This window comes from Pelophylax lessonae (genome assembly GCF_965119305.1).
Source record: "Pelophylax lessonae genome assembly, chromosome: 5".
Lineage (NCBI taxonomy): Eukaryota > Metazoa > Chordata > Amphibia > Anura > Ranidae > Pelophylax > Pelophylax lessonae.
The window spans coordinates 317,264,975-317,291,631 of record NC_138772.1 but is presented as its reverse complement, the minus strand read 5'-3'; the positions used below and the strand labels follow the sequence as shown (position 1 = coordinate 317,291,631).

The 26,657-nt window shown below is 47.6% G+C and overlaps 1 protein-coding gene across 1 annotated transcript in view; it reads left to right on the top strand.

Moving 5' to 3' along the window:
• Positions 1 to 13,841, top strand: part of WRNIP1 (WRN helicase interacting protein 1) — a 202,014-nt gene extending 188,173 nt beyond the window's left edge. The window contains exon 7 of the mRNA XM_082258763.1: positions 12,892 to 13,841. Coding sequence (XP_082114889.1) covers positions 12,892 to 13,152 — 261 coding nt within the window. The 3' untranslated portion in view covers positions 13,153 to 13,841. The remainder of the gene's footprint in view (positions 1 to 12,891) is intronic.
• The last annotated feature ends 12,816 nt before the right edge of the window (positions 13,842 to 26,657 follow it).

The following is a 26,657-nucleotide window of genomic DNA, read 5'->3' as shown; positions in this document are numbered from 1 at the left end:
AGGCTAACCCCCCCCACACACACACACACACACACACACACACACACCCCTTCAACCTCTGCAGCAATGCTGGTAGCACTCATACGTCTATTTCCCAAAGACAACCTCCGGATTTGAAGCGGAGCACGTGCACTTAACTGCTTTGGTTGACCATAGCGAGGCCTGTTCTGAGTGGAACCTGTGCTGTTAAACCGCTGTATGGTCTTGGCCACTGTGCTGCAGCTCAGTTTCAGGGTATTGGCAAACTTATTATAGCCTAGGACAGTGATGGCGAACTTATGGCACGTGTGCCAAAGCTGCCACGCAGAGCCCTCTCTATGGGCATGCGAGGAAGAAGAGCGCACACTCACCAGTTATCCTATACGAGGTGTATCTCCTCCACACCGCACCCCCCATAGAACTACATCTCCCACACTGCTCTTGGGCCATGGGGTGATGTTTCTGAGGTGGGGGCGTGGATGAGACAAGGCAGTGCTGCCGGGTTGAATGAAGTCACACAGACAATGGATGTGAGAGCTGGGTGAGATTCTAATGGGCTGATGTCACCTGCAGCCTGCCGCTGTCTCTTTATGGACTTAGCAGTCACCCTCCACACTTATTACATACTCCGCTCAGGGCCACCGATAGGGAGGTACACAGGGGGAACGATGTAGCGGGACGGGAGGAAAATGACAGGACAATGCACTGTGTCTCTCCTTCCAGCAGCTGAAGGCCTGGCTTCTTCCCCTCTCTCTCCTACCAGTTTTCAGCTGCTGGAAGGAGAGAGACAGTGTAGCGTCCTGTAATTTTCCTCCTGTCTCTGAGCCCGTCACTTTTTCTGCTCAGTGCTGCTATGGCGTGATTTAGAAAAAAAAATATAGCAACCCATTTATGTGCAAATAGCATGACATTCCCATGTAAACAGCACTATTTATATATAAATAGCGCGGCATTCATATGTAAATCATGCAACTAGCCATATGCAAATCCTGCCCCTCCCCCAGTTCCCATCCACCATAACTTCCTGAATGGTGCCTGAGAGGTGGATGCAAACAAACAGAATCATGCTTGAGAGTCTAGCTTGCCACTGCCATGCAGTCCTGCTTGCCACTGCCATCCATCAGGTACAGCATTCAGGTTTCTGTAATACTGGGTCAGCAGTGAGCAGATGGGGGGGGGGGGTTAACTCTTTGGAGTGCAATGGTGAGCAGTAGGGTGAGGTGCAAAGGTGGGCCAGCAGCTTTGTGGGCAGAGGAGGTCATATAGAAATAATCAAAGAGGGGGGCTTTGGGGTGCAGAGCTGAGCAGCTGCATTGGGGTACATTTACATATGCAGTAGCCCTTGCTGTCCCTCTGAGAAGCAATCTATGGGGGATCAATTTTTAGAAGGCAGTTGACAGGTGTCTGGGAGGTGATAAATCACCTTCTCACCACTGGTAATAACCCACTGGCACTTTGAAATAGATAAATTGGTTTTGTGCTGCAGTGTGGGCACTTGGGCTTCAAAAAGTTTGCCATCACTGGCCTAGGCCATCTTTATGTAGAGCAACAATTTTTTTTTCAGATCCTAAGAGAGTTCTTTGCCATAAGGTGCCATGTTGAACTTCCAGTGACCAGTATGAGAGAGTGAGAACGATAGCACCAACTTTAACACACCTGCTCCACGTGACTTCGGGGAGGGAAAATGGCTAATTGGGCCCACTTTTTGTCTTAGGGGTGTACTCACTTTTGTTGCCAGCAGTTTAGACATTAGTGGCTGTGTTTTGAGTTATTTTGAGGGGACAGCAAATTTACACTGTTATACAAGCTGTACACTTACTACTTTACATAGTAGCAAATTGTCATTTATTCAGTCTTGAAAAGATATAAGAAAATATTTACAAAAATGTGAGGGGGGTACTCACTTTTGTGAGCTACTGTATGATTTTTGTCAAGAAGGCAAATGATCCACAGAGCTTATTGTTACTAAGAAAGCTGGTGAAAAATGTTTTCATAGAATATTATGAGATGCATCTGAATTGTTTTGTAACTTTAGGTCATTATGCTAGTTTTCGGATAATCTATGGGAACAGCAGTTGAGACAATAATGCATTCTATTTACTGTAGAAAATATACCACATTGCCTTTGTCATATCAAATGACAAAGCATTACTGGTGATAAACTTAGAGGAGGTCCCCCCCCCCCCACAAAAAAAATAAGTCAGCAGCTTCAAATACTGTAGCTGCTGACTTTTAATATTAGGACACTTACCTTTCCTGGAATCCAGAGATGTTGGTACCCCAGCCGATGTTTGCATCAGCTCTCAGGGTGCTACCGCTGCCATTGCCTGCAAGGCCCCTTTCACACATACGGTTCGATCAGATCCGCCTGTCAGTTTTTCAGGCCGACTTGATCGGATGCCCCATGCATCCCCATGGGGCAGCGGAGACCTCTCCGCTGACACCCGCTGCCATCCGATCCGATCCTGTCCGTCAAATCCGGACGGATGGAAACCCTATTTTCCATCTGTCTGGCGGATCTGATGAGAACAGGCAGGCGGTCTGTTCTCATCCGATTCCCCCCATAGAGGACAGCAGTGATCTGACCGCTCCGTCTTTGCACACAGGTTGTCCCCACCTGATCCCCTCTCTAAGGCTGCAGGGCCCTCTGGGTCCCAACCATTCATCGATGCACTGACAGCGGTCCTGGAGTCCTTTGTGTCCCTGGTGGAGGTGGCTTTCTGGTGACTGGCAAGCAAAAAGTGCCCCGCCTCACCTGTCTCATCAGATCCTGAATCTGATTAGACCGGCAGGGACGTGGGTCACCCTGCTGTGTTGCGACCACGCACCCGGAATCCTCAGATAGTGGGGATTGTTCCTCCACATCTGCAGCTGCGCACGAAAAGGCGCTGGTGGAAGCACTGATTGTATCTGTGTGTGAGAAGGACGCAGCTGTGATGGTGGCGCAGGTTCCCTTTGGCACTCACAAGCCATCTAGAGCAGAAAAGGTGTTTCCTGTCCCTGCCTATTTTGACAGAATTGTCGCTAAAGAGTGGGGATGACCAAAGCGTCCCCTTGAGGTCCCTAAGTGATTTTCTAGGCATTACCCCTATGAGGAGGCCCTCATTAAGAAGTGGATTGTTCCACCGGAGGTGGACCCTCCAGTTTCCAGATTGAACATGGCAACTATTATTCCTGTTGAAGAGTCCCTGGCATTTAAGGGTCCGGCTGACAGGAAGGCGAAGGCTGTGGCACGCAATATGTACACTCTGGCTGTTTTGGCACTGAGGCTGGTGTTCACCATTGCCCTGGTGTCGCAATTTCTGTCCAAGTGGGCTAAGCTTTTACACCATGACCTGGAGGAAGAACCGCTCCCCCTGCCTTTGCTAAGCTGGCGGACCAGCTGGTCCAGGGGCTGCAGTTTATCTGTGATGCCTCTTTGGATGCGGCTTCCTTAGTGGCTCGGCTCTCTGTTTCGGCAGTGGTCCTTCGGCGTGTCTTTTGGTTTAAATGCTGGTCTGCAGACCAGACTTCTAAAAAACCTTGACTGATCTCCCCTTTCAAGGGGATCGCCTGTTTGGGGCTACTTTGGATGACATTATTAAAGGACTTACAGGGGGAAAGAGTTATTTTCTTCAGCAGGCTACTAAGGGCAAGGAACCTCGTCGTAGACGTGGGCCCTCCTTCTCAACTCACAAGAAGTTTTTTCATCCTTCTGGGTTGACTGACAAGGGCTCCAAGCCTTTCAGGGCTTTCTCTGGAGGATCCAAATGAACCTGGTCTGGCAACCCGAGAGCGGGCTTTTCCAGACCTGGGGACAAAGCTCCTTCAGCATGAAGGTGCGCCCTCATCCGTATCGGGGGTCGGGGGGGATGTCTTCGCTGGTTTCCGAACCCGTAGACTTCCCTGGTACAAGACAAGTGGGTCCACAAAGTAATTCAGTCTGGCTACAAGATAGTTTCGCTCTTGTCCCCCCGCAAGGTTCTTTCCTTCCAACTTGCGCCTGTCCCTGGACCATTTACAGGGTCTGTTTGGGGCAGTACAAGACCTGTTGCTTCAATTGATAATTGTCCCGGTTCCGACTTAAGAACATTGTCTGGGTTTTCATTAAAACCTGTTTACAGTTCCCAGGAAGGAAGGTAAGGTGCCTCCAATCCTGGACCTCAAGGCGCTGAACTGCTTTGTGCGGGTGCAGAAGTTCAGGATGGAGTCCATTTGCGTGGTGGTGGCGTCCCTGCATCAGAGGGATTTTCTTGCCTCTATCAACATCAAGGATGCTTACTTTCACATTCCAATATGTGCCGGTCACCAGTGCTTGCTCCACTTTGTCATGGGAGAGGAGCATTATCAGTTTTGGCATTACCCTCTGCTCTCTCCTCTGCTCCCCGGGTTTGCCCCGGTGCTGGCATTGTTACGCCAACGGGTGTTCGCAGTACTGGGCTACTTGGACGACCTCCTTCTGCGAGCAGAGTCTCCTACTGGAAATCACCATACGAACTCTGAGGGAGTTCAGCTGGATTCTGAATTTTCAGAAGTCTGCTCTAGTTCTGTCCTTAAAGCTGGACTATCTTGGTCTGACTCTGGACTCTGCCTTTAGCCAGAGTAGTCCTTCCTCTGGACAAAATCCTGGAAATTGCAGGCAATTTGTCTCCTGCTGTCCAGCAGATGGTCATCCCTCTGGACTTGCATGCGGGTGCTGGGCCTGATGGTGTCTACCTTCGGTTCTGTTTGCATAGTTCCATACGAGGTCCCTGCAAAGGGAGATTATGGTCAAATTGGACAAGACTCCCCAGTCTCTGGACAATCAGATTTGGCTGAGTCGGGGCATGAAGGAGTCCCTGATATGGTGGCTTTTTTCTCCGGCGCTTCGGCTGGGAAAATCCTTCCTTGTATTGGACAGTGGTCACAATGGATGCCAGCCTGTCCAGGTGGGGAGGCGTCCTCAGCAAGCATTCTGCTCAAGGGATCTAGACACTGGAGGATTCCAGACTACCGATCAATGTCTTGGAACTCCAAGCAATTAGACTGTGCCTGGATCATTGGACGGATCAACTTCAGGGATGTCCAGTGCGCATTTAATCGGACAATGCCATGGCCGTAGCTTATGTCAATCACCAAGGGGGCACAAAAAGTGTCCTGGCTGCTCTGAAGGTAGCCGGCATTCTAAGGAGGGCAGAACAATTTGTTCCAACCCTCTTCGCCGTACACATTGTGGAAAACTGGCAGGCGGGTTATCAATCAGCAGGCGTTGAAACAAGGGGTGTGGTCCCTTCATCCGGAGGTGTTTCATCAGTTGTGTCTCTGGTGGGGCATCCCCGAGGTGGATATGTTGACTTCCCGGCTCAACAAAGGTGCAGAGGTTTGTGGCTCGGTCACGGGATCCTCTGGCAGACACCACAGATGCGCTGTTGGCCCCGTTGGGTCAGTATCGTCTGATTTACGCCTTCTCTCCTCTCAAGCTTCTGCCAAGACTTTTACGCAGGATCGAGGCAGAAGGGATTCTGGTCGTCTTAGTGGCTCTGGATTGGCCTTACCAGGCTTGGTACGCCGATCGGGTGCGGCTGGTCGCCGACGTTCCTTGGAAGCGTCCTCCCAGGGAGGATCTGCTGTCCCAAGGATCAATCTTCCATCCTGCTTTACAGTCACTTGCTTCCAATGCTGTTAAAAGCTAGGAAATCTACTTCTAAGAAGATCTACCGTCGTACGTGGAAGATGTACATTGTGTGGCGTGAGACTCTTGAGGTTTATCCTCGCACCTTCTCGGTGGCTTGGATCTTGACCTTCCTTCAACAGGGGTTGAACAAAAATTGGCCTTGAGTACCATCAAGGGCCAGGTGTCAGCTTTGGCGATCTTCTTCCAATGGCTCTTGGCAAAACACTCCTTGGTGTATACCTTTCTTCAGGATGTCTGACATTTAGTTCCTCCAGTGCAGTCTCCTTTGTTGCCTTGGGACCTCAGCTTGGTGCTTTCGGTCCTCCAGAAGCCTCCCTTTTTAGAAACTTTGGGAGATTTCCTTGCTTACGCTGTCTCAGAAGGTGGCTTTTTTGGTGGCTGTCACCTCTGCGCACAGGGTTTCGAAACTGGCGGCATTATCCTGTCCTTCACCTTACTTGGTGTTTCACAGAGATAAGGTGGTTCTTCACCCCTGCCGTCGTTCCTCCCAAAAGTTGTCTCAGAATTTCTTTTGAATGAAGACATTGTGGCCTTCCCTGTGTCACAGGCCTAAACATCCAAAGGAAATTGCCTTGCATGCCTTGGATGTGGTCTGGGCAATTAGGGTGTACCTGGCAACTAAGGAATCTTATAGGAAGTCAGACTCAATATTTGTGCTCACGGATGGGTCTCGGAAAGGGTTGCCTGCTTCCTCTGCGACCATGTTATTCCGGCCTATTCCATTATGGGTCAGGTTCCTCCTTTCCGTCAAGGTGCACTCTACTCGGTCATTTTGTGCCTCCTGGGCCTTCAGTCATCAGGCGTCAGTGACCATCTGTTCGTCGGTGCACACTTTCACAAAGTTCTATAAAGTGGATGTGTTGGCATCTGCGGATGCTTTTTTTGGCCACAAGGTTTCGCAGGCTGCTTTTGAGAGAACCTGATCCTCTTTAAGGGTGTATTGTTTTTTTTCAGGTGGCCTCCAGTTGTTTTGGTTGAGCTCTTGCTGCCTGGTTGGCTATTGTTTAGCCTTGGGAATTTTTTTGCAGTTCCCACCCCTCATGTTTAACATGCTTTGGGACGTCCCAATGGTTATGAAGATCAGGAGCTGTGTCCGTCAATAAACAAAAGTTAAAATAGGATATTCTCTTTCATTCATTGACGGACACAGCTCCAGAATCTTCTTGACCATTGGGTTATGCTGCCCCCTACATGAGTAGGACACTATGCAGGAAAAAGCTTTACCATGCCTATGGGGCAGTCCCAGGGGGTATACTTCCACTACCTGCTATAGGCATTCAGTTTTTTTCCTGCCTAGTTAGGAGTAAGGACCTAGTTCTTTGATGAAATCTCTGGTCCTAGCTTTTTTTTTTTTAAACTAATGTTTTTCTTTTATTATTTTCTGTTCCTGTGAGAACTACAATCAACTGCTGGACTGGGTGACGGACTGGTGATTCTAGATCCTTACAGTCTTCCCAGTCCTGCCAGCGAGCACATGCAGACCTCAGCTCCGCGCTAGGTCATCCATGACATAGCACCACTGGACAGGGGCTAGCCTGCGAGTTAAACATCTCCCTGCCTCCTGGCCCGCAGCACCCCCATTTGAACGGAGAGGTGGTCTGCCTGGAGCGGTGCCCACCCGGTTCCATGGTATGGTAAGTAGTGTCCCACCTCCCCTGGTGGCCTGTCGGGTGGACGTGGGCCCCTCCCTGAGATGGTCGGACCCCCGAGTTCTTCTCCGTCCCACACAGCACCCCCCATATATCGGGGGTTCCCTGTGGACTGCCCCCTATCTACCCACACCTAGCTCCCCCCCCCCAGGGGTTGGCCATACCTGTCCAGAATCGCCTGTGGGGTGTCGAGCGGGCAATGCGCTGCCGGCAGCTGATTGCGCGGTTTTTAGGGGGGTTGTCCTGGTGGGGGCTCCTGCCAGGGCCCCCGTTTTACTGTAGTAATGTCCTTCGTGTCCCCTGTGGGTCCCGGGAATCACGTGGGCGCCGGGTGGAGCCGCCATTTTTCCGCGGATGGCTGTATATATGGCAGCGTGGTTTGTGTAGTCCGGTTGCCATTTTCTTGGTGGTTTCCCATTGATTAAAGCGGCGGCCATGTTTTTGGAGCCTTGTGGGCAGTGGATCTCTAGTGCTGACCCTGGACTTCCTATTTGTCTCTGCTCGCCACATGATGTACAGCATCCAGCACTCTGCTCTGCGCTGACCGGGGGTTGGTGAGTTATTGTGGGTTCTCCCTCTCTCTGCTATAGTAGCGATTCAGCTGTGCTGGGACTTGTAGTGCCACTAGCGGTGGGGGGGTCACTTACCAGTGTTTTTTTCTACTTTTGCCTGGTGGTTCCCTGGTTAACATGGAGTCCCCGGAGCAAATTTCACCCCCTGATCTTATCTCCGAGACGGCGGGCCCTTCTGGGTCCCAGTCCACCCTGCCTGCAATGGTGGTAGCTTTGGAGTCTTTACTGTCCAAAGTTGATTTGGTCCTGCAAAAAAGGACCAGCAAAAAGCATCCACCGCCTTCACCTGCCTCCTCTGTCTCCTCAGGTTCTGAGTCTGATCCTGCTGCGTCTGCGTCGACGCACCCTGAGTGCTCTGATCGTGAGGATGATACCTCTTTCACTACAGCAGCGCATGGAAAAGCTCTGGTGGATACACTGATTTTATCAGTGCGGGAAACTTTAAAAAGGAAGATGCAGCTGCGGATGAGTGGGAGGTGCCAGTCACTTTCGGTACCCGAAAATCCTCAAAAGGGGCAAAGGTTTTTTTCCTTTTCCCGCCCATTTTGACAAAATTGACGCAAATCAGTGGGGTTGCTCTAAACGCAATGTGGTGTTTCCTGTGTGTTTTGCTAGAAGGTACCCCTTTGAAAGTTTCTAGGCTGAACAAATCCAGTTTAATTCCAGTGGAGGAGTCTCTGGCTTTTCAGGACCCTTTTGATAGAAAAGTGGAGACCTTGGTCTGGCACATGTTTACCATGGCCAGTTTGGTTCTTAGGCTGATGTTCACCATTGCCTTGGTGTCCCAGACCTTGACGGAATGGGCTAAGCTTTTGCGCCAGGATCTGGAGGGGGAACAGCTTCCCCCTGCCTTTGCAGAGCTGGCAGACCAGTTGGTCCAGGGGTTACAGTTTATCTGTGATGCCTCTCTGGATGCGACTCCCTTCATTTCTAGGCTGTCCATGACAGCAGTGGTACTTCAACGTATGATATGGCTGAAATGCTGGTCCACGTACCAAGCTTCCAAGAAGGCCTTATCGGATCTCCCCTTTGTGGGGGATCGTCTGTTTGGGTCTTCCCTGGATGAAATCATTAAGGGAGTCACAGGGGGGAAGAGTACTCTCCTCCCATAGGCTTCCAGAGGCAAAGAGTCACATCGCAGACGTGGTCCTTCTTTGGAGGTTCCAAGATGCCCTGGCTTGGTAAGCCGAGAGCAGGTCCTTCCAGAACTGCAGGCGAGCCCTCTTCTGCCTTACGGGGTGCCCTCACCGGTATCTGGGGTGGGGGGGAACATCTTCGTTTTTTTCTGGACTCGTGGATCTCTCTGATTCCACACAGGTGGGTCTACGAGTTGATCCAGGCCAGCTACAAGATCGAATTTTGGTCTTATCCTCCAGAGAGGTTTTTTTCCTTCCAACCTGTGTCTGTCCCTAGACCGCCTGCGTGGTCTCTTTGGGGCAGTAAAAGATTTGTTACTACAAGGGGTGGTTGTACCGGTTCCAAACTGGGAACGTTTTTAGGGTTTTTATTCAAACCTGTTTGCAGTTCCCAGGAAGGAAGGCAAAGTTTGTCCAATCCTGGACCTCAAATCCCTGAACCGCTTTGTGTGGGTACAGAAGATCCAGATGGAGTTAATTCCTACAGTAGTGGCATCCCTTCAACAAGGGGATTTTCTGGCCTCATTCATATTGAGGTTACCTCCATATCCCGATATATGTTGGACATCAGCGCTTCCTTCCCTTTGCCGTAGGTGAGGAGCATTAACAATTTGTGGTGTTACCCTTTGGTCTGGCCTCAGCTCTTCGATTGTTCACAAAAGTGTTTGCCCTAGTGTTAGCATTGTTGCGACAGTGGGGGATTGCGGTTCTGGGGTACCTGGACGTTCTTCTTCTACGAACGGAATCTCCGACTGCTCTAAAGGACAACCTGGACATCACTGTGCAGACTCTACAGGAGTTTAGTTGGACATTGAATCTCCAAAAGTCTGCTCTGGTTCCATCAACCAAGTTGGACTATCTGTGTCTGACTCTGAACTCTGCCTCAGCCAGGGTGTTTCTTCCACTGGACAAGTTCCAGAAGCTGCAGGATGCCATTCGACTTCTGTTGTTCAGCAGTCCGTCATCTCTCAGGACTTGCATGAGGGTGCTGGGCCTAATGGTGTCTACCTTCAAAGCGGTTTCGTTTGCACAGTTCCACACGAGACCTCTGCATAGAGAGATTGTTGCCAAGTGGGACAAGAATCCACAGTCTCTAGACAATCTGATTCTGCTGAGCCGGGGTACGAGAGGGTCCCTGATCTGGTGGCTTAGTTCTCCAGCTCTTGGACAGGAAAAATCGTTCCTTCCCCAATTACCACGGATGCCAGCCTGTCCAGGTGGGGAGGTGTCTTGAGCATGGAATGTGCTCAGGGGGTTTGGACTCTGGAGGAGTCCAGACTTCAAATCAATGTACTGGAACTTCAAGCGATCAGACTTTGTCTGGCCCATTGGACGGTTTGTCTTCAAGGGTGTCTGATACGGATTAAATCGGACAATGCCACAGCCATGGCATATGTCAATCACCAAGGGGGCACAAAAAGTGTTTTAGCGGCTCAGGAAGTAGCCGACATTCTAAGGTGGGCGGAACGTTTAGTTTCAGTTCTCTCTGCTGTACTTATTCAAGGGGTGGAAAAATGGCAGGTGTATTACCTCAGTCGACAGGCCTTGGACCAAGGAGAATGATCACTTCATCCGGAGGTGTTTTATCAGCTGTGCCTCCAGTGGGGAATTCCCGAGGTGGACCTGTTGGCCTCTCGCCTCAACAGGAAGGTGCAGAGATTTGTGGCAAGGTCTCGGGATCCTCTAGCCAACACAACAGATGCACTGGTGGCTCCTTGGGGCCAGTACCGTCTGATATATGCCTTTCCCCCTCTGAAACTTTTGCCGAGACTTCTGCGGAGGATCAAGGCAAAAGGAATTCCGGTCATCCTAGTGGCCCCAGACTGGACTCCCCAGTCTTGGTATGTGGATCTAATTCGGCTGGTCTCTGATGTCCCTTGGCAACTCCCTGTCAGAGAAGACCTATTGGCCCTAGGGCCCATCTTCCATCCTACTTTACAGTCGCTGACTTTAACAGCTTGGCTGTTGAAAGCCAGGTGCTGAAGGATGGGGGGTTGTCTGACTCGGTGATTCCCACGCTGTTAAATACTAGAAAATCTATCTCTAGGAAGATTTACGTTTGCTTCTGGAAGTCGTACATTGTGTGGTGTGAGTCTCTGGGGGTTTCTCACCGTTTGTTTGTGGTGACTCGAATTTTGGCATTCCTCCAACAAGGTGTGGAACAGTCCCTGGCCTTGAGTACCATCAAGGGCCAGGTTTTAGCATTGGCGATTTTCTTTCAACTTCCTTTGGCTATGCATTCCTTGGTCCCCACCTTTCTTCAGGGGGTTTGCCTCTTGGCTCCACCTGTGCGGTCTCTGTTGCCTATGTGGGATCTCAGTTTGGTACTTCAGAAACCGCCTTTTCACAAGATTCCTCTGCTTGCATTGTCCCAGAAGGTAGTCTTCTTGGTGGCGATTATTTCTGCACGCAGAGTGTCGGAGCTGGTTGCTTTGTCTTTTGTCTTGTCATTCACCTTATTTGGTGGTTTACAGAGATAAAGTGGTGCTTCGTCCTTGTCAGTCATTCCTTCCTAAAGTTTTCTCTGGTTTCCATCTGAATGAAGACGTTGTGTTGCCCTCTTTGTGTCCTAAGCCTAAGGAGATTGCTCTGCATTACTTGAATGTGGTTCTGGCGATCAGGGTGTACTTGGCTGCAACCGAGTCATTTAGGTAATCACTCACTTTTTGTCCTTACGGATGGACCTCGCAAGGGGTTGGCCACATCTGCTGCAATCATTTCCACATGGATCAGACAGACAGTAGTGCAGGCCTATTCACTCAAGTGTCAGGTGCCTCCTTTCCCTGTTAAGGTGCATTCTTCACTGGCGCTTAGTGCCTCCTGGGCCTTCAGCCATCAGGCGTCAGTGATGCAGGTTTGCAAGGTGGCCACCTGGTCATCTGTGCATAACGTGGATTTACTGGCATCTGCGGATGCTGCTTTTGGCCGCAAGGTTTTGCAGGCTGCTGTTTGAAAGGATCTGCTCCTCTTTGAGGGTGTATTGTTTTCAGGTGAGCTCTAGTTGTTCCTGGTTGAGCTTCATGTTACATTGTTGGCTAGGTTTAGCCTTTTCGGAATTTTTTCTGTTGTGTTTTTTCCCACCCCTCATGTTTAACACTGCTTTGGGACGTCCCTTTGGTGAAGAAGATTCTGGAGCTGTGTCCATCAAGGAACATAAGAGAAAATTGTTTTTTTTGTCTTACCGTAAAATCCTTTTCTCTGATGTTCATTGAAGGACACAGCACCCAACCCTCTGTTGAGTTGGGTTTTTTACACTGCTTGTATCTAAACTGAATGCTTATACCAGGAAGTGGGAGTATACCCCCTGGGACTGCCCCATAGGCGTGGTAAAGCTTTTTCCTGCCTAGTGTCCTACCTACTCCTGTAGGGGACAGCATAAATCAATGGTCACGAAGATTCTGGAGCTGTGTTCGTCAATCAAAAATCCAACTTTCTCCTTCGAAAAATCAATTTCTCTGATGTTCATTGAGGGGCACAGCACTTACCCCTCTGACACTGCTTGTAACAGAACTGAGTACCTATAGCAGAGAGAGGGAGTATACCCCCTGGGACTGCACATAGGCGTAGCCAGATTCTTTTTCTGCCTAGTGTCCTATGCCTGTAGTGGGCAGTATATAAAAATCCAATGTTTTGTAGTGGACTGGATTGGACCCTGCGGTAGGGGGATATAAACAGACTCAATTCCGTTTACACCCACCTGTCCATAGTGCATGAACCTTCCGATCATGTCAAAGGGGTGTGAAGGGGAAATATTTTAATTTAGTCATAATGGTGATAGTAGATCAATGCTTGGCCAACATAATTATTCTTATGTGTTTTACAGTTATCCTAATATTATAACTGATGTAGGTAAAGAAGTTACATTATTGTACATGTTTTAATTATTTATGTTTCCTTTACAGGTTATATTGGCTCAGTGTGTTATGTACTTAGCCCAAGCACCAAAATCGATTGTGGCTTATAGTGCATATAAAAAAGTAAAGGAGTGCTTGAAGAACCATAAGGGGCCACTTCCACCAGTTCCACTCCATCTGCGGAATGCCCCCACTAAACTAATGAAGAATTTGGGTTATGGTCAAGGCTATAAATATAATCCTATGTTCCATAAGCCAGTAGAGCAAGATTACCTGCCTCCAGAAATGAAGGGGATCAAATTTGTTTGAGCTAGATATCTCTGCCTTAACTATGTTCTGTGAACATACTGTAATGTAAATACAATTACTCAAATGTGCTGTTATCAGTGCACTTCCAAACCAAATTACAAATTGCTCTAAGTGCTTTTTTTTGGATGTTTAATTTTTATAATTTCCTTATAACCTTTCTTCAAAGTGTTATTTTCATAATTGAGCATATTACAACTTGTATTGTACTCTTCTAGATAGCTGGAAATAAGACAAATACATGAACGTACATTGCTACTCATCAGAACTGCCAGTGAAAGGTTAAGGGCCTGTGCCAACAGACTTTGATGGGCACATGCAATGTGCTGAGATAATTTCAGATTAATTGCAGGTGCATTTGAGCTGCAGCTAATATTCTGACCTGCATTTGATCTGACGCAAGCCTCTCTTGCATTCCAAAAACATGTACAAAGCAAGAAGCTGTTTTGGAGCATAACAAAGCCCATCACCTCAGGCCCTTTATAAGGAATATGACAAACTGTATGAGTGAGGCTTCCTGCACCGTGTGAAGTAACTTTCCTCAAGGTCATTAACCAAAATCATTCTTAGTTCTAGATAAATATTCACAAAACCACTTCATGTCCATTGAAGACAATTGCTTTTTAAAATATATGCAATTAAATTATTCAAATGATGATTTCTGATTGTTCACTAATAAAATAATGTGTTTTGCACATCAATGTCCATTGCTCTGCCTTTCTGTGTCACCCCTAAATAATCACTTTTAAGAAACTCTGTAACATAAAGTTGTTGGATGGAGTGCACCTACCTGCAGCAATCTCCCAAATATTCCTGAAATCCATTGACACAGTTTGGGAGACTGCTGAAAATATGTGCAGACAGTGACAGAGTATCCTTAATAAAAATAGAATCATCTTTTTCAAAATTTAAAATGTTGTTTCATTGCTCATCTGCACTGCAGTATTATGCTACTGTATGTAAGAATATGGAATCAAAATTATTTTTACATTTTTTTTTATGCGTAATTGATTATTTTCAGGGATTAGCTAGTAAAAAGCTACATGTTTTAGCAAATGGCTAAACTTTTCTTGTGCCTGTATTTTGTAAACATGTATTATTAGTAAATGATGCCTCAGCTTTACAAAGACTTAGCCTAGGTTCACACTTGTGTAGATTGGGAACACTCTCAAAATCGAGAGCGTTCCCGACCCAGAGGCAAAATGTGCTGCTCTTTAGCAGATGCACGAGGATGCCATAAGTTTCTAATAACACACATCAGGAAGCGTGGCACCTTTTTCGCAGTCTTAATTCAACGCGATTTGAGAAAAAAAAAAAGTCAGAACTTTTTTCCATGTGTTTCTGCAAGTAGGGCAGTCCATTAAAATGAATAAGCTGCCTACCCGTAAAACTCAGGTCACACAAGTGTGAATATAGCAATATCAAACATTCAAATTGAGCCATAAATGCTGTTATTTTAATGGCAACATTTTATTTTTTTTAGTATCTGAAGGGCAGAACAAGCAGCAATAAACACCCTTCACATTGCTTTGAAGACACAGTGTTCCTGCCTCAGATTCCTTTGTAATTGCGATAACAGGCATGCAAGGAACTTATATTAGATTGACCCAATTTTTAATAACTCAGTGGTTTCAAATGTCTTCAACATTCATTCCGTATTCAGTTTCTCTCACCCCAAGTTCACAATCCAAACTCTCTCACGTGGCTACAGAAAAATAAAGTAAGCGGTGAATGGAGTCCCAAAAATGTAATGTAGCGAACACATTGAAATAATTGTGCCCATTCATGTTGTATGGGACAATTTTACCATTAAAGGGGAAATAATAAATAATTATTATTGAGGAAATAATTAAAGAAAATTGACAGTAAATTCCAAACTAATTCCTTTTAGAGGCTTCCAAACAAAATTGTCAATTTTGACGTCATCCCTGCGTTCTAGGAAGTGAGGACGGGTGGACGAGCCGACCGGCAGGCGGCTCATTTACATCTGCGCTTCCATTTGCGTTTACTCTGCATCTTATTTGTAATTGCATTACTTTGTGTTTTCTTTAATAAATTTAATGGTTTTACACTATGGAGTTTTGCATTTTCTCCTCTATGATGGCATATCTAACATACATACACACACACACATACTAAGACAAATTCAGTCAGGAGCCAGTTAACCTACCGGCATGTCTTTTGAGTGTGGGAGGAAACCGGAGAAACAGTAGGAAACCCACACAAGCAATGTGAGAGCATGCAAACATTGTCCTGCCTGGAGTTTGAATCGAGGACCCCAATCAAAGCAAAAGTAATATCCACTAAACCACTGTGCTGCCCGTGCTACAGTTACTGTAAAAAAAATTCACCCTCTTGGAAGTTTTGCTGTCCTAAAACATCAAATCATAGTGGATTGATTTTTTTTTTTAATACTTAACAAAAGTAAACACACAATATAAAAAAAAAAAAAAAAACAACTGAAAACCGATTTCTACAAAGTGATTTAATTACAATGAAAAAGGAGAGCGCACGCAGGCGGCCGGAGTGTATGGAAGCCAGAACTCCTCCACACACTCCTGGTACAAATAGCATCCTCTAACGGCCCTCTCTCCCCGATCGCTGCAGTACAGTGGCGGGGCAGCGGGCAGACATCACTGAGACTTGCTTCATGTCAGCGGGGAAGACTCAGACAAACCCCCGCTACCAGCCTCGTGCTCCTGGGAAGGGACCTAAGATGGCGACTGGTACCAGCACCACACATACAGGAAGGGGGTAGCTGCAACCACAGCCTCAGAGGGAGAAAGTGAAGCCCCCTGGCTCAAAGGCACACAGCAAGGATCCCCCCAAGGTCCATCCATCCTCAGGTGAGCCAGCAGACCCTCTTATCACTCCTTACAGTCCTGCCAGACTCCCCTCACAGGCCTCTATGCAATCTCCAGGCCAGGCCTCCCACACCTCCTCTGCTCTGGACAGGGACATGGTGGACATTTTCCTTAGCCAAATTAGTGGACAGGACAGAGATGCTGATAGCACTGAGGGGTCTCTGGCTCCTCTACCTGCACCATTACCATACTCCCCTGACACCATTTTGTCTTGCCCGCTTTGCCGACATTTTACAGAGGGAATTGGAGAAAGCTAACACTAAACCTCCGATTTAAAACAAGATTTCTCTTTCGTTCATTGACGGACACAGCTTCTGATCTTCTTAACCATTAGGTTATACTGCAGGAGTAGGACACTAGGCAGAAAAATAATCTGGCTATGCCTATAGGCACTCCATTTTTTTCTGCCTAGTCAGTGGTAAGGGCCTAGTTCCTTGCTGGGACCTCTGGTCCTGGCAATTTTTTCTTTTTAGATAGATTTTTTTTCTCCTGGCTTTTTACTGTAAGATCTACGATCAACTGCCGGACTGGGCAACGGGCTGGATAATCTAGATCTAGTGGTCACCCCAGTCTGGCCAGCAAGCACGCACAGACCTCAGCTCTGCACTAGGTTGGCCGCAACATAGCCCCACCGAATGGGGGCTGGCCTGCGGCTTAAACGCCTCACACGGTCGCTTACGACCGGGTCTTGCCCCAAGTCGCATCGTTCCTCCTGGCCGACAGTCCCCTCATTTCGATGGCGAGGGGTTCTGTCTGGAGAGGTGCCCGCCTGGTTCCTGGTATGGTGAGTAGCTTTCCCTCCTCCCTCTGGAGGGTTTTGGGGTGGACGTGGGCTCCTCCATGGGACGTTCCGACCCCCGGGTTCCCCTTCTTCCTTTCAGGCACCCCCCTTCACCTGTCCCCCCCATCTTACCCCCCTCGACTTATGCTGGGACTGTGTGGGTGGTCTGGTTCACCTCCTGGGATGAGGGCAGGGCGCTTTGCTGGCGATAGGGGTGAGGGGGTGAACCGCCGGTGACCGGACGATCGGCTATGTGGGTGGGGGCTCCTGCCAGGGCTCCCTGTCCTTCCTGGGTCCTTGAGGCCTAAGGATCCCTCCTGGTGCCGTGCGGGGCTGCTATTTTCTTGTAGCCTGTGCTCAATGCACAGCGGCCATGTTTGCGTAGTCCGACAGCCATTTTGCAGTGGTTTGCCATTGAAAATAGTGACGGCCATGGCAGTGGAGCCCTGTTGGCAGCGATTTCGGTGGTGGGAGCCCCTCATTCCCTGGTGCTGACTCTTGGATCCCTTTGTTTCCTGATCGCCGCTCATGCAGTGCAGATTCTCCTGGTGGCTGCGGTGCCTGTTTCTGCTTGGTGGTGAGTCTGCTGGGGTCCTCTCCCTTTCTGCTGGGGGTCGATTGGTGCTTTGTGACTGGCAACTGGGTGGTGCTGCCAGAACAGTGGGGCTTGTCCCCTTGCAGTGTTTTACACTTTTTTGTGGGGTCCTCCTGGTGACTCAGGGAGTCTTTGGAGCACATCTCCCCACCTGATCCCCTCTCTGGGGCTGCGGGGCTCTCCATGTCTCATCCATCAATGCACTGATGGCGGTCCTGGAGTCCCTTGTGTCCCAGGTGGAGGTGGCTTTTTGGGCGACAGGCTGGCATAAAGCTCCCCCCACCTTCCCCTGCCTCATCTGTCTCATCAGGTCCTGGATCTGATTCAGTCACCGCAGATGTGGGTTACGCTGCTGGGTCTGCGACCATGTGCCCCAAATCCTCAGATAGTGGGGGATAATTCCTCCACTTCTGCAGTGGCGCACGAAAAGTATCTGTGCTTGACTTAAAGTTGGAGGTTGGGGCTACGACGGAGGCGCAGGTTCCCTTTGGCACTCACAAGCCATTTAGAGTGGCAAAGAAGTTCCCTTTCCCCTCCTATTTTGACAGATAGTCACTAAAGGGTGGGGACGACCAAAGCGCCCAGTTGGGTCCCTAGCAAGTTGCTAGGTCATAGCCCTATGAGGAGTCCCTTCTTAAGAAGTGGACTGTTCCACTGGTGGTAGACCCTCCGGTTTCCAGATTAAACAAGGCAACCATGATTCCGGCGGAAGAGTCCCCGGCCTTTAAGGATCCCGGCTAACAGGAAGACAGAGGCTGTGGCCCGCAATTTGTACACCCTGGCTGTTTCAGCACTGAGGCCGATATTCACCGTTCTAGTAAATTAATAAACAACAAGCTGCGCTAAACGATAAATATAATTAATCATATAAGTGAGTAATCATGTAACACCAACTAAATTGTGTAGTGCAATCAAGGTGTCAAAATAAATGTGAATATTATATAATATACACATAAAAATGTACATATAAATAAAGTGCACTATATAAAAGGTGCAAACAATAAAGTCTCTAAATAGAGTCCATAAAAACAATAAATATGTGACTTGAGTGAAAAATCAAATAATTGTGCAGTCCACCATGACTGTTTAATCCTCCACCGATATCAATGCTGCTTACCAGAAAGTAATATACATGGCCCTGTATAACACGACTGGAGGTTACCAGGTTTCACGGCAGGATAGAAGAGGATGGCCAGGATTTTGGTATGAATACCATAGAAGTCACCCAAATGGCAACCCAGCTCCACTATCACAATCCACACCAATGGACCACCATCATGCAATGAGAAGCAATAGAGGCTCCATAGCGTAAAACCATCACATAAAGTTTATTTATAAAAGACATACACTTACATAAAAATGCTGGAATATGCACAGTGAAAAATCAAAGCAAGCCGCCGGCCGGTCGGCTGTTCCGCCCGTCTTCCTGGATACGAGGGGTGACGTCAGCACACCGCGACCCATGTTGCCCTAGTGTTGCAGACTGACTGAATGGACTAAGCTCTTGAGCCATGACCTGGAGGGGGAGTAGTTCCCCCCTGTTTTTGCTGAGCTGGCGGACCAGCTGGCTGCAGATTATCTGTGATGCCTCTTGGTATGTAGCTCCCCTAGTGGCTCGGCTCTCTGTTTTGGCAGTGGTCCTTCGGCTCAAAAGCTGATCTTCCTTTTCGAGGAGGTCACCTGTTTGGTGCTACCCTGGATGACATCATTAAAGGTCTCACAGGGGGGAAAGAGTACCTTTCTTCCGCAGACTACTAAGGGCAAGGACCCTCATTGTAGACATGGGCCCTCCTTCTCGGCTGATAAGTTTTTTTCGTCCCTCAGGGTCGACTGACAAGGGATCGAAGCCCTTTGGCTGAGCTGGGGAACTAAAGAGTCCCTGATATGGTAGCTTTGTTCTTTGGCGCTTCGGCTGGGCAAATCCTTCCTCCCCTTGTATTGGACAGGGGTCACCACGGATGCCAGCCTGTCCGGCTAGGGAGGCGTCATCGGCAAAAATTCTGCTCAGGGGATCTGGACACTGGAAGAGTCCAGACTACCGATCAATGTCTTGGAACTCCAAGCGATCAGTGTGCCTGGAACATTGGACGGATCGTCTTCAGGGATGTCCAGTCCGTATTCAGTCGGACAATGCCACAGCCATGGTTTATGTCAATCACCGGGGGGGGGGGGGGGAACAAGAAGTGTCCTGGCGGCTCTGGAGGTAGCCGGCATTTTAAGGTGGGCAGAACAGTTTGTTCCAACCCTCTTCGCCGTACACATTGTGGAAAACTGGCAGGCGGGTTATCTCAGTCGGCAGGCATTGGACCAAGGGGAGTGGTCGCTTCATCCAGGGGTGTTTCATCAGTTGTGTCTCCGATGGGGCATCCCCAAGGTGGATCTGTTCACTCTCATCATCACTTGATGCACTTGCTCCTCTAACTACACGCAGAATCAGGCCCTGACCATTGCAACCCTGGCAAACTGACAACAGTAGAAATCTCAAGAGACATTGCCGTGCACTTGAACTACAGTGGCGTAAAACCAAATGCCTGCAGGACTTCGCCCTATATAAATCTGCTCTCCAGACATACAATTCATGCCTCCATGCAGCCAAACAAGCCTACTTTGTCTCTCTTATTACTACCCTGTCATCCAGTCCCCGCCGGCTCTTCTCAACTTTTAACTCTCTGCTTCATCCCCCACCCCCTCTACTCACTAACTCACTCACTGCCCAAGAGATTGCCAATCACTTCAAAGACGAGGTTGATGCAATACATGAGGACACCTCCACTGTGCGCACATCTTCCCCACTCAACATACCTTGCCTAACAGCACAGTCAACACTCTCCTCCTTTGAACTGGCTACTACTAAAGAGGTTTAAAAAAAAATTTCTCAGATGCCCGCCTAACCACCTGTTCCCTGGATCCTGTTCCCTCACAACTACTACGGACACCCTCTTATTCTATTCTATGCTCCATTACTCACATCTTCAATCTCTCCCTCTCTAGTGGCACCTTCCTCTCCCCTCTAAAACATGCGCAGATCACTCCCATACTTAAAAAGCCCTTACTGGACCCCACCAACCTGAACAACCTAAGACCCATTTCACTGCTCCCATTCACTTCTAAACTTCTAGAACGCTTAGTCTACAACTGTCTCAGCTCCTACCTCAGTGAAAATAACCTTCTTGATCCCTTACAATCTGGCTTTCGCTCGCAGTACTACACAGAAACTGCCTTACTAAAACTCACCAACGATTTACTAACTGCTAAAACCAATGGCCACTACTCCATACTCCTATTACTTGACCTCTCTGCGGCCTTTAAAACTGTTGACCACCCACTCCTTCTTAATAAACCCCGTTCCCTTGGCCTCTCAAGATTCTGCTCTATCTTGGTTCTCTTCCTACCTATCACAGCGCTCCTTTAGTGTTACCCACAACTCTACCTCCTCCTCCCCATTGCCCCTTTCTGTGGGGGTTCCCCAAGGCTCTGTTCTTGGACCCCTCCTCCTCTCTATCTACACCGCATCCTTTGGTCACTTGATAACCGCCCACGGCTTTCAATACCATCTATACGCCGATGACACTCAAATCTATCTGTCTATCCCTCACCTCACTCCTTCAGTCTCCTCTCGCATTGCTAACTTACTTACTGACATATCAACATGGATGTCGCACCACTTCCTCAAACTAAATCTCTCTAAAACTGAGCTGGTAATATTCCCCCCTGCCCATGCCCCCCTCCATGACTTTTCCATCAAAATGAGTTAGTGCCTTGCGAAAGTATTCGGCCCCCCTTGAACTTCGACCTTTTGCCACATTTCAGGCTTCAAACATAAAGATATAAAACTGTAATTTTTTGTGAAGAATCAACAAGTGGGACACAATCATGAAGTGGAACGAAATTTATTCGATATTTCAAACTTTGTTAACAAATAAAAAACGGAAAAATTGGGCATGCAAAATTATTCAGCCCCTTTACTTTCAGTGCAGCAAACTCTCTCCAGAAGTTCAGTGAGGATCTCTGAATGATCCAATGTTGACCTAAATGACTAAACGATAAATGATAAATAGAATCCACCTGTGTGTAATCAAGTCTCCGTATAAATGCACCTGCACTGTGATAGTCTCAGAGGTCTGTTTAAAGTGCAGAGAGCATCATGAAGAACAAGGAACACACCAGGCAGGTCCGAGATACTGTTGTGGAGAAGTTTAAAGCCGGATTTGGATACAAAAAGATTTCCCAAGCTTTAAACATCCCAAGGAGCACTGTGCAAGCGATAATATTGAAATGGAAGGAGTATCCGACCACTGCAAATCTACGAAGACCTGGCCGTCCCTCTAAACTTTCAGCTCATAAAAGGAGAAGACTGATCAGAGATGCAGCCAAGAGGCCCATGATCACTCTGGATGAACTGCAGAGATCTACAGCTGAGGTGGGAGACTGTCCATAGGACAACAATCAGTCGTATACTGCACAAATCTGGCCTTTATGGAAGAGTGGCAAGAAGAAAGCCATTTCTTAAAGATATCCATAAAAAGTGTGGCTTAAAGTTTGCCACAAGCCACCTGGGAGACACACCAAACAAGTGGAAGAAGGTGCTCTGGTCAGATGAAACCAAAATCGAACTTTTTGGGAACAATGCAAAACATCGTTTGGCGTAAAAGCAACACAGCTCATCACCCTGAACACACCATCCCCACTGTCAAACATGGTGGTGGCAGCATCATGGTTTGGGCCTGCTTTTCTTCAGCAGGGACAGGGAAGATGGTTAAAATTGATGGGAAGATGGATGGAGCCAAATACAGGACCATTCTGGAAGAAAACCTGATGGAGTCTGCAAAAGACCTGAGACTGGGACGGAGATTTGTCTTCCAACAAGCGACTTACAGCTGTAATCACAGCAAAAGGTGGCGCTACAAAGTATTAACTTAAGGGGGCTGAATAATTTTGCACGCCCTTTTCGTGATTATGTCCCACTTGTTGTTGATTCGTCACAAAAAATTACAGTTTTGTATCTGAAGCCTGAAATGTGGCAAAAGGTTGAAAAGTTCAAGGGGGCCGAATACTTTCGCAAAGCACTGTATGCAACCATCAATCCCTCCCCTCAAGCCAGGGTACTAGATGTAATCCTAGACTTTGACCTGTCCTTTCAGCCCCAAATTCAATCATTGTCAAAAGCTTGTAGACTTCACCTCCGCAACATCTCTAAAATTTGCATCTTTTTAACAACTGAAACCACTAAGCTACTCATTCACTCCCTTGTTATTTCTCGCCTCAACTATTGCAACTCCCTTCTCATAAGCCTACCACTCCATAGGCTATCCCCTCTTCAGTCTATCATGAATGCTGCTGCCAGGCTTGTCGACCTTACCAACCGCTCAGTGTGTGCCTCCCCTCTCTGCCAATCCCTACACTGACGCCCGATTGCCCAGCGAATTAAATTCAAAATACTAACCACAACATAAAAAGCCATTCACAGCTTCCGAGTTACATTAGCAATCTTGTCTGCAAATATCACCCAAACCATCCTCTCCGCTCCTCTCAAGACCTCCTACTGTCAAGCTCCCTTGTCTCCTCCTCTTATGCTTGTCTCCAGGATTTCTCCAGGGCCTCTCCCATCCTCTGGAACGCTCTACCTCAACCTGTACGGCTATCTCCTACTCTAGCTGCTTTCAGGCGATCCCTGAAAACTAATTTCTTCGGGGAAGCCTATCATTAATCTTCCATCAGCTCATTCCCTACTGTTACAACCTCTTGTAACACCTGCCCCATCCCATTAGATTGTAAGCTTTTCTGAGCAGGGCCCTCTTAATCCTCTTGTATTTTATTGTATTTTAACTGTATTGTCTCCCTTTTATATTGTAAAGCGCTGCGTAAACTGCTGGCGCTATATAAATCCTGAATAATAATACTAATGATCTGTTGGCTTCCCGGCTCAACAGAAAGGTGCAGAGGTTTGTGCCTCGGTCACAGGATCCTCTGGCGGACGCCATAGATTGGGTTGGTGGCCCTGTGGGGTCAGTATCATCTGATTTACGCCTTCCCTCCTTTCAAGCTTCTGCCAAGACTTCTACGCAGGATTGTGGCAGAAGGGATTCTGATCATCTTAGTGGCCCCGGACTGGCCTCACCGATCTTACCCTAGCGGGAGCCACTGCCGGTGACAATGTGCTGTAAGGGAGATTACACCCCCAGCAGGGAAGGAGATGGAAGCCATGCTTGGCAGAGATGGAGGAGAGATCAAACGTGCACTGGGGAGGCGAAATTCCAGGCACTTCTGTGAAGCAGCCGGCGTCTCCTTTTGGATTTATAGACTCAATACTTTGTCTCCCCATGGTTTAAATGAGGAGTTAGACACACAGGCAGTGATGTAATGGTTTTCATGTCATGTATTATATATTTTGAATTTCATTTTTTTTTTTGTTTTGTGCATATATACAAACCCAATTCCAAAAAAGTTGGAACACTGTACAAATTGTGAGTAAAAAAGGAATGGACTAATTTACAAATCTCATAAACTTATATTTTATGCACAATATAATATAGATAACATATCAAATGTTGAAAGTGAGACATTTTGAAATGTCATGCCAAATATTGGCTCATTTTGGATTTCATGAGAGCTACACATTCCCAAAAAGTTGGAACAAGTAGCAATAAGAGGCCGGAAAAGTTAAATGTACATATAAGGAACAAATGGAGGACCAATTTGCAACTTATTAGGTCAATTGGCAACATGATTGGGTATAAAAAGAGCCTCTCAGAGTGGCAGTGTCTCTCAGAATCAAGATGGGCAGAGGATCACCAATTCCCCCAATGCTGCCACAAAAAATAGTGGCGCAATATCAGAAAGAAGTTTCTCAGAGAAAAATTGCAAAGAGTTTGAAGTTATCATCATCTACAGTGCATAATATCATCCAAAGATTCCGAGAATTTGGAACAATCTCTGCATAAGGGTCAAGGCCGGAAAACCATACTGGATGCCTGTGATCTTCGGGCCCTTAGACGGCACTGCATCACATACAGGAATGCTACTGTAATGGAAATCAAAACATGGGCTCAGGAATACTTCCAGAAAACATTGTCGGTGAACACAATCCACTGTGCCATTCGCCGTTGCCGGGTAAAACTCTATAGGCCAAAAAAGAAGCCATATCTAAACATGATCCAGAAGCGCAGGCGTTTTCTCTGGGCCAAGGCTCATTTAAAATGGACTGTGGCAAAGTGGAAAACTGTTCTGTGGTCAGACGATTCAGAATTTGAAGTTCTTTTTGGAAAACTGGGACGCCATGTCATCCGGACTAAAGAGGACAAGGGACAACCCAAGTTGTTATCAGCACTCAGTTCAGAAGCCTGCATCTCTGATGGTATGGGGTTGCATGAGTGCGTGTGGCATGGGCAGCTTACCTTACATTTTCCAACATGACAATGCCAGACCACATACTGCATCAATTACAACATCATGGCTGCGTAGAAGAAGGATCAAGGTACTGAAATGGCCAGCATGCAGTCCAGATCTTTCACCCATAGAAAACATTTGACGCATCATAAAGAGGAAGATGCGACAAAGAAAACCTAAGACAGTTGAGCAACTCGAAGCCTGTATTAGACAACAATGGGACAACATTCCTATTCCAAACTTCAGAAACTTGTCTCCTCAGTCCCTAGACGTTTGCAGACTGTTATAAAAAAGAAGAGGGGATGCCACACAGTGGTAAACATGGACTTGTCCCAACTTTTTTGAGATGTGATGATTCCATGAAATTTAAAATCAACTTATTTTTCCCTTAACCACTTGCCGACCGCCGCAGGACTATTTACTGCGGCGGTCAGCCCTGTACAGGCAAAGTGACGTAGGACTAAGTCGCTAGCCTGTGAGCCTTTAGGGGGCGGGAGCGTGCCGCCGGAGGCGCGCTCCCGCCCCCGCTCATTCCCTAAGAAGTCTGCGCGTGTGACCGGCGGACCCGATGTCCACCGGCCACTCGCGATCTCCCTGTGGAGAGGGAGAAAGGCAGGCGGCTTATGTAAACAAAGCCACCTGTCATTCTCCCTGATGTAAGAACAGAGATCATACGATCCTGCTGTGCTTACGTCACTAGCCACACCCCTTTACAGTTAGAAGCACGCCCCTAGGGACAAACTTAACCCCTGCATCACCAATAAAGTTAACCCCTTCCCTGCCAGTGTCATTTTTACATCAAATACTACCAAAAGAAAGCTCTGTTTGTGGGAAAAAAAGGGCGTCAATTTCATTTGGGTACAGCGTCGAACGACCGCGCAATTGTCCGTTAAAATCACACAGTGCCGAATCGCAAAATAGGGCCTGGTCAGGAAGGGGGTAAAATCTTCCGGGGCTTAAGCGGTTAAAATTATAAATTTTCTCAGTTTAAACATTTGATATGTCATCTATGTTGTATTCTGAATAAAATATTGAAATTTGAAACTCTACATCATTGCATTCTGTTTTTATTCACAATTTGTACAGTGTCCAAACTTTTTTGGAATCGGGTCTGTATATATATATATATATATATATATATATATATATATATATATTTTTTTTCTAATGTTTTTTTAAATGTTTTTTTTTAATATGATTTTTACATGCCTTTACATGTTTTATATGTTTTTCATATGTCTCCACATGTTTCATATGTAATACTTGTTTATTTGTTGTCAGCAGCTTCCTGGTAGGGGGAGTCAGTGCGGGTGACAGGGTGCTCTCCTCCCCTTCCTCCCTCTTCCTTCCCTATTTAAATTCTTTATTTTCAATGCCAATTCTAGACCTGAAGAAGGGGGTTCCCCCGAAACATGTTGTCTTATTTGGCGTTCCTCTCCTCCATAACAGCTGGCCGCCGCACCAACACATCTTTGCTGCATAGTGCGGATACTGGATTTACCCTTACCAGTCTCCGCCTGCCCGGTGACGTCATCTCCCGGCGCAGCTGCGGGATGACGAGAGCAGGAGACGCCGGTGCTCTCTGAAGATACTGCTGGCTGCTTCACAGAAGTGCCTGGAATTTCGCTCCCCAGTGCAGGACGGCACTTGCGGGCTTCCTTCATTGATGCAACATCTTTCTGTTTGATCCCTTCTCCATTTCTGCCAGGCACGGTTTCCATCTCATCCCCTGCTGGGGGTGTCATCTCCCTAACAGCACATTGTCACCGGCAGTGGCTCCCGCTAAGGTACTGCTCATTCTCACCTATGCCATTCCATATGGTGGCCAGCGTTTCTCTTTTCATTAGTTGGATCTTTTTAGTTGTGATGTTTTTAATAAACT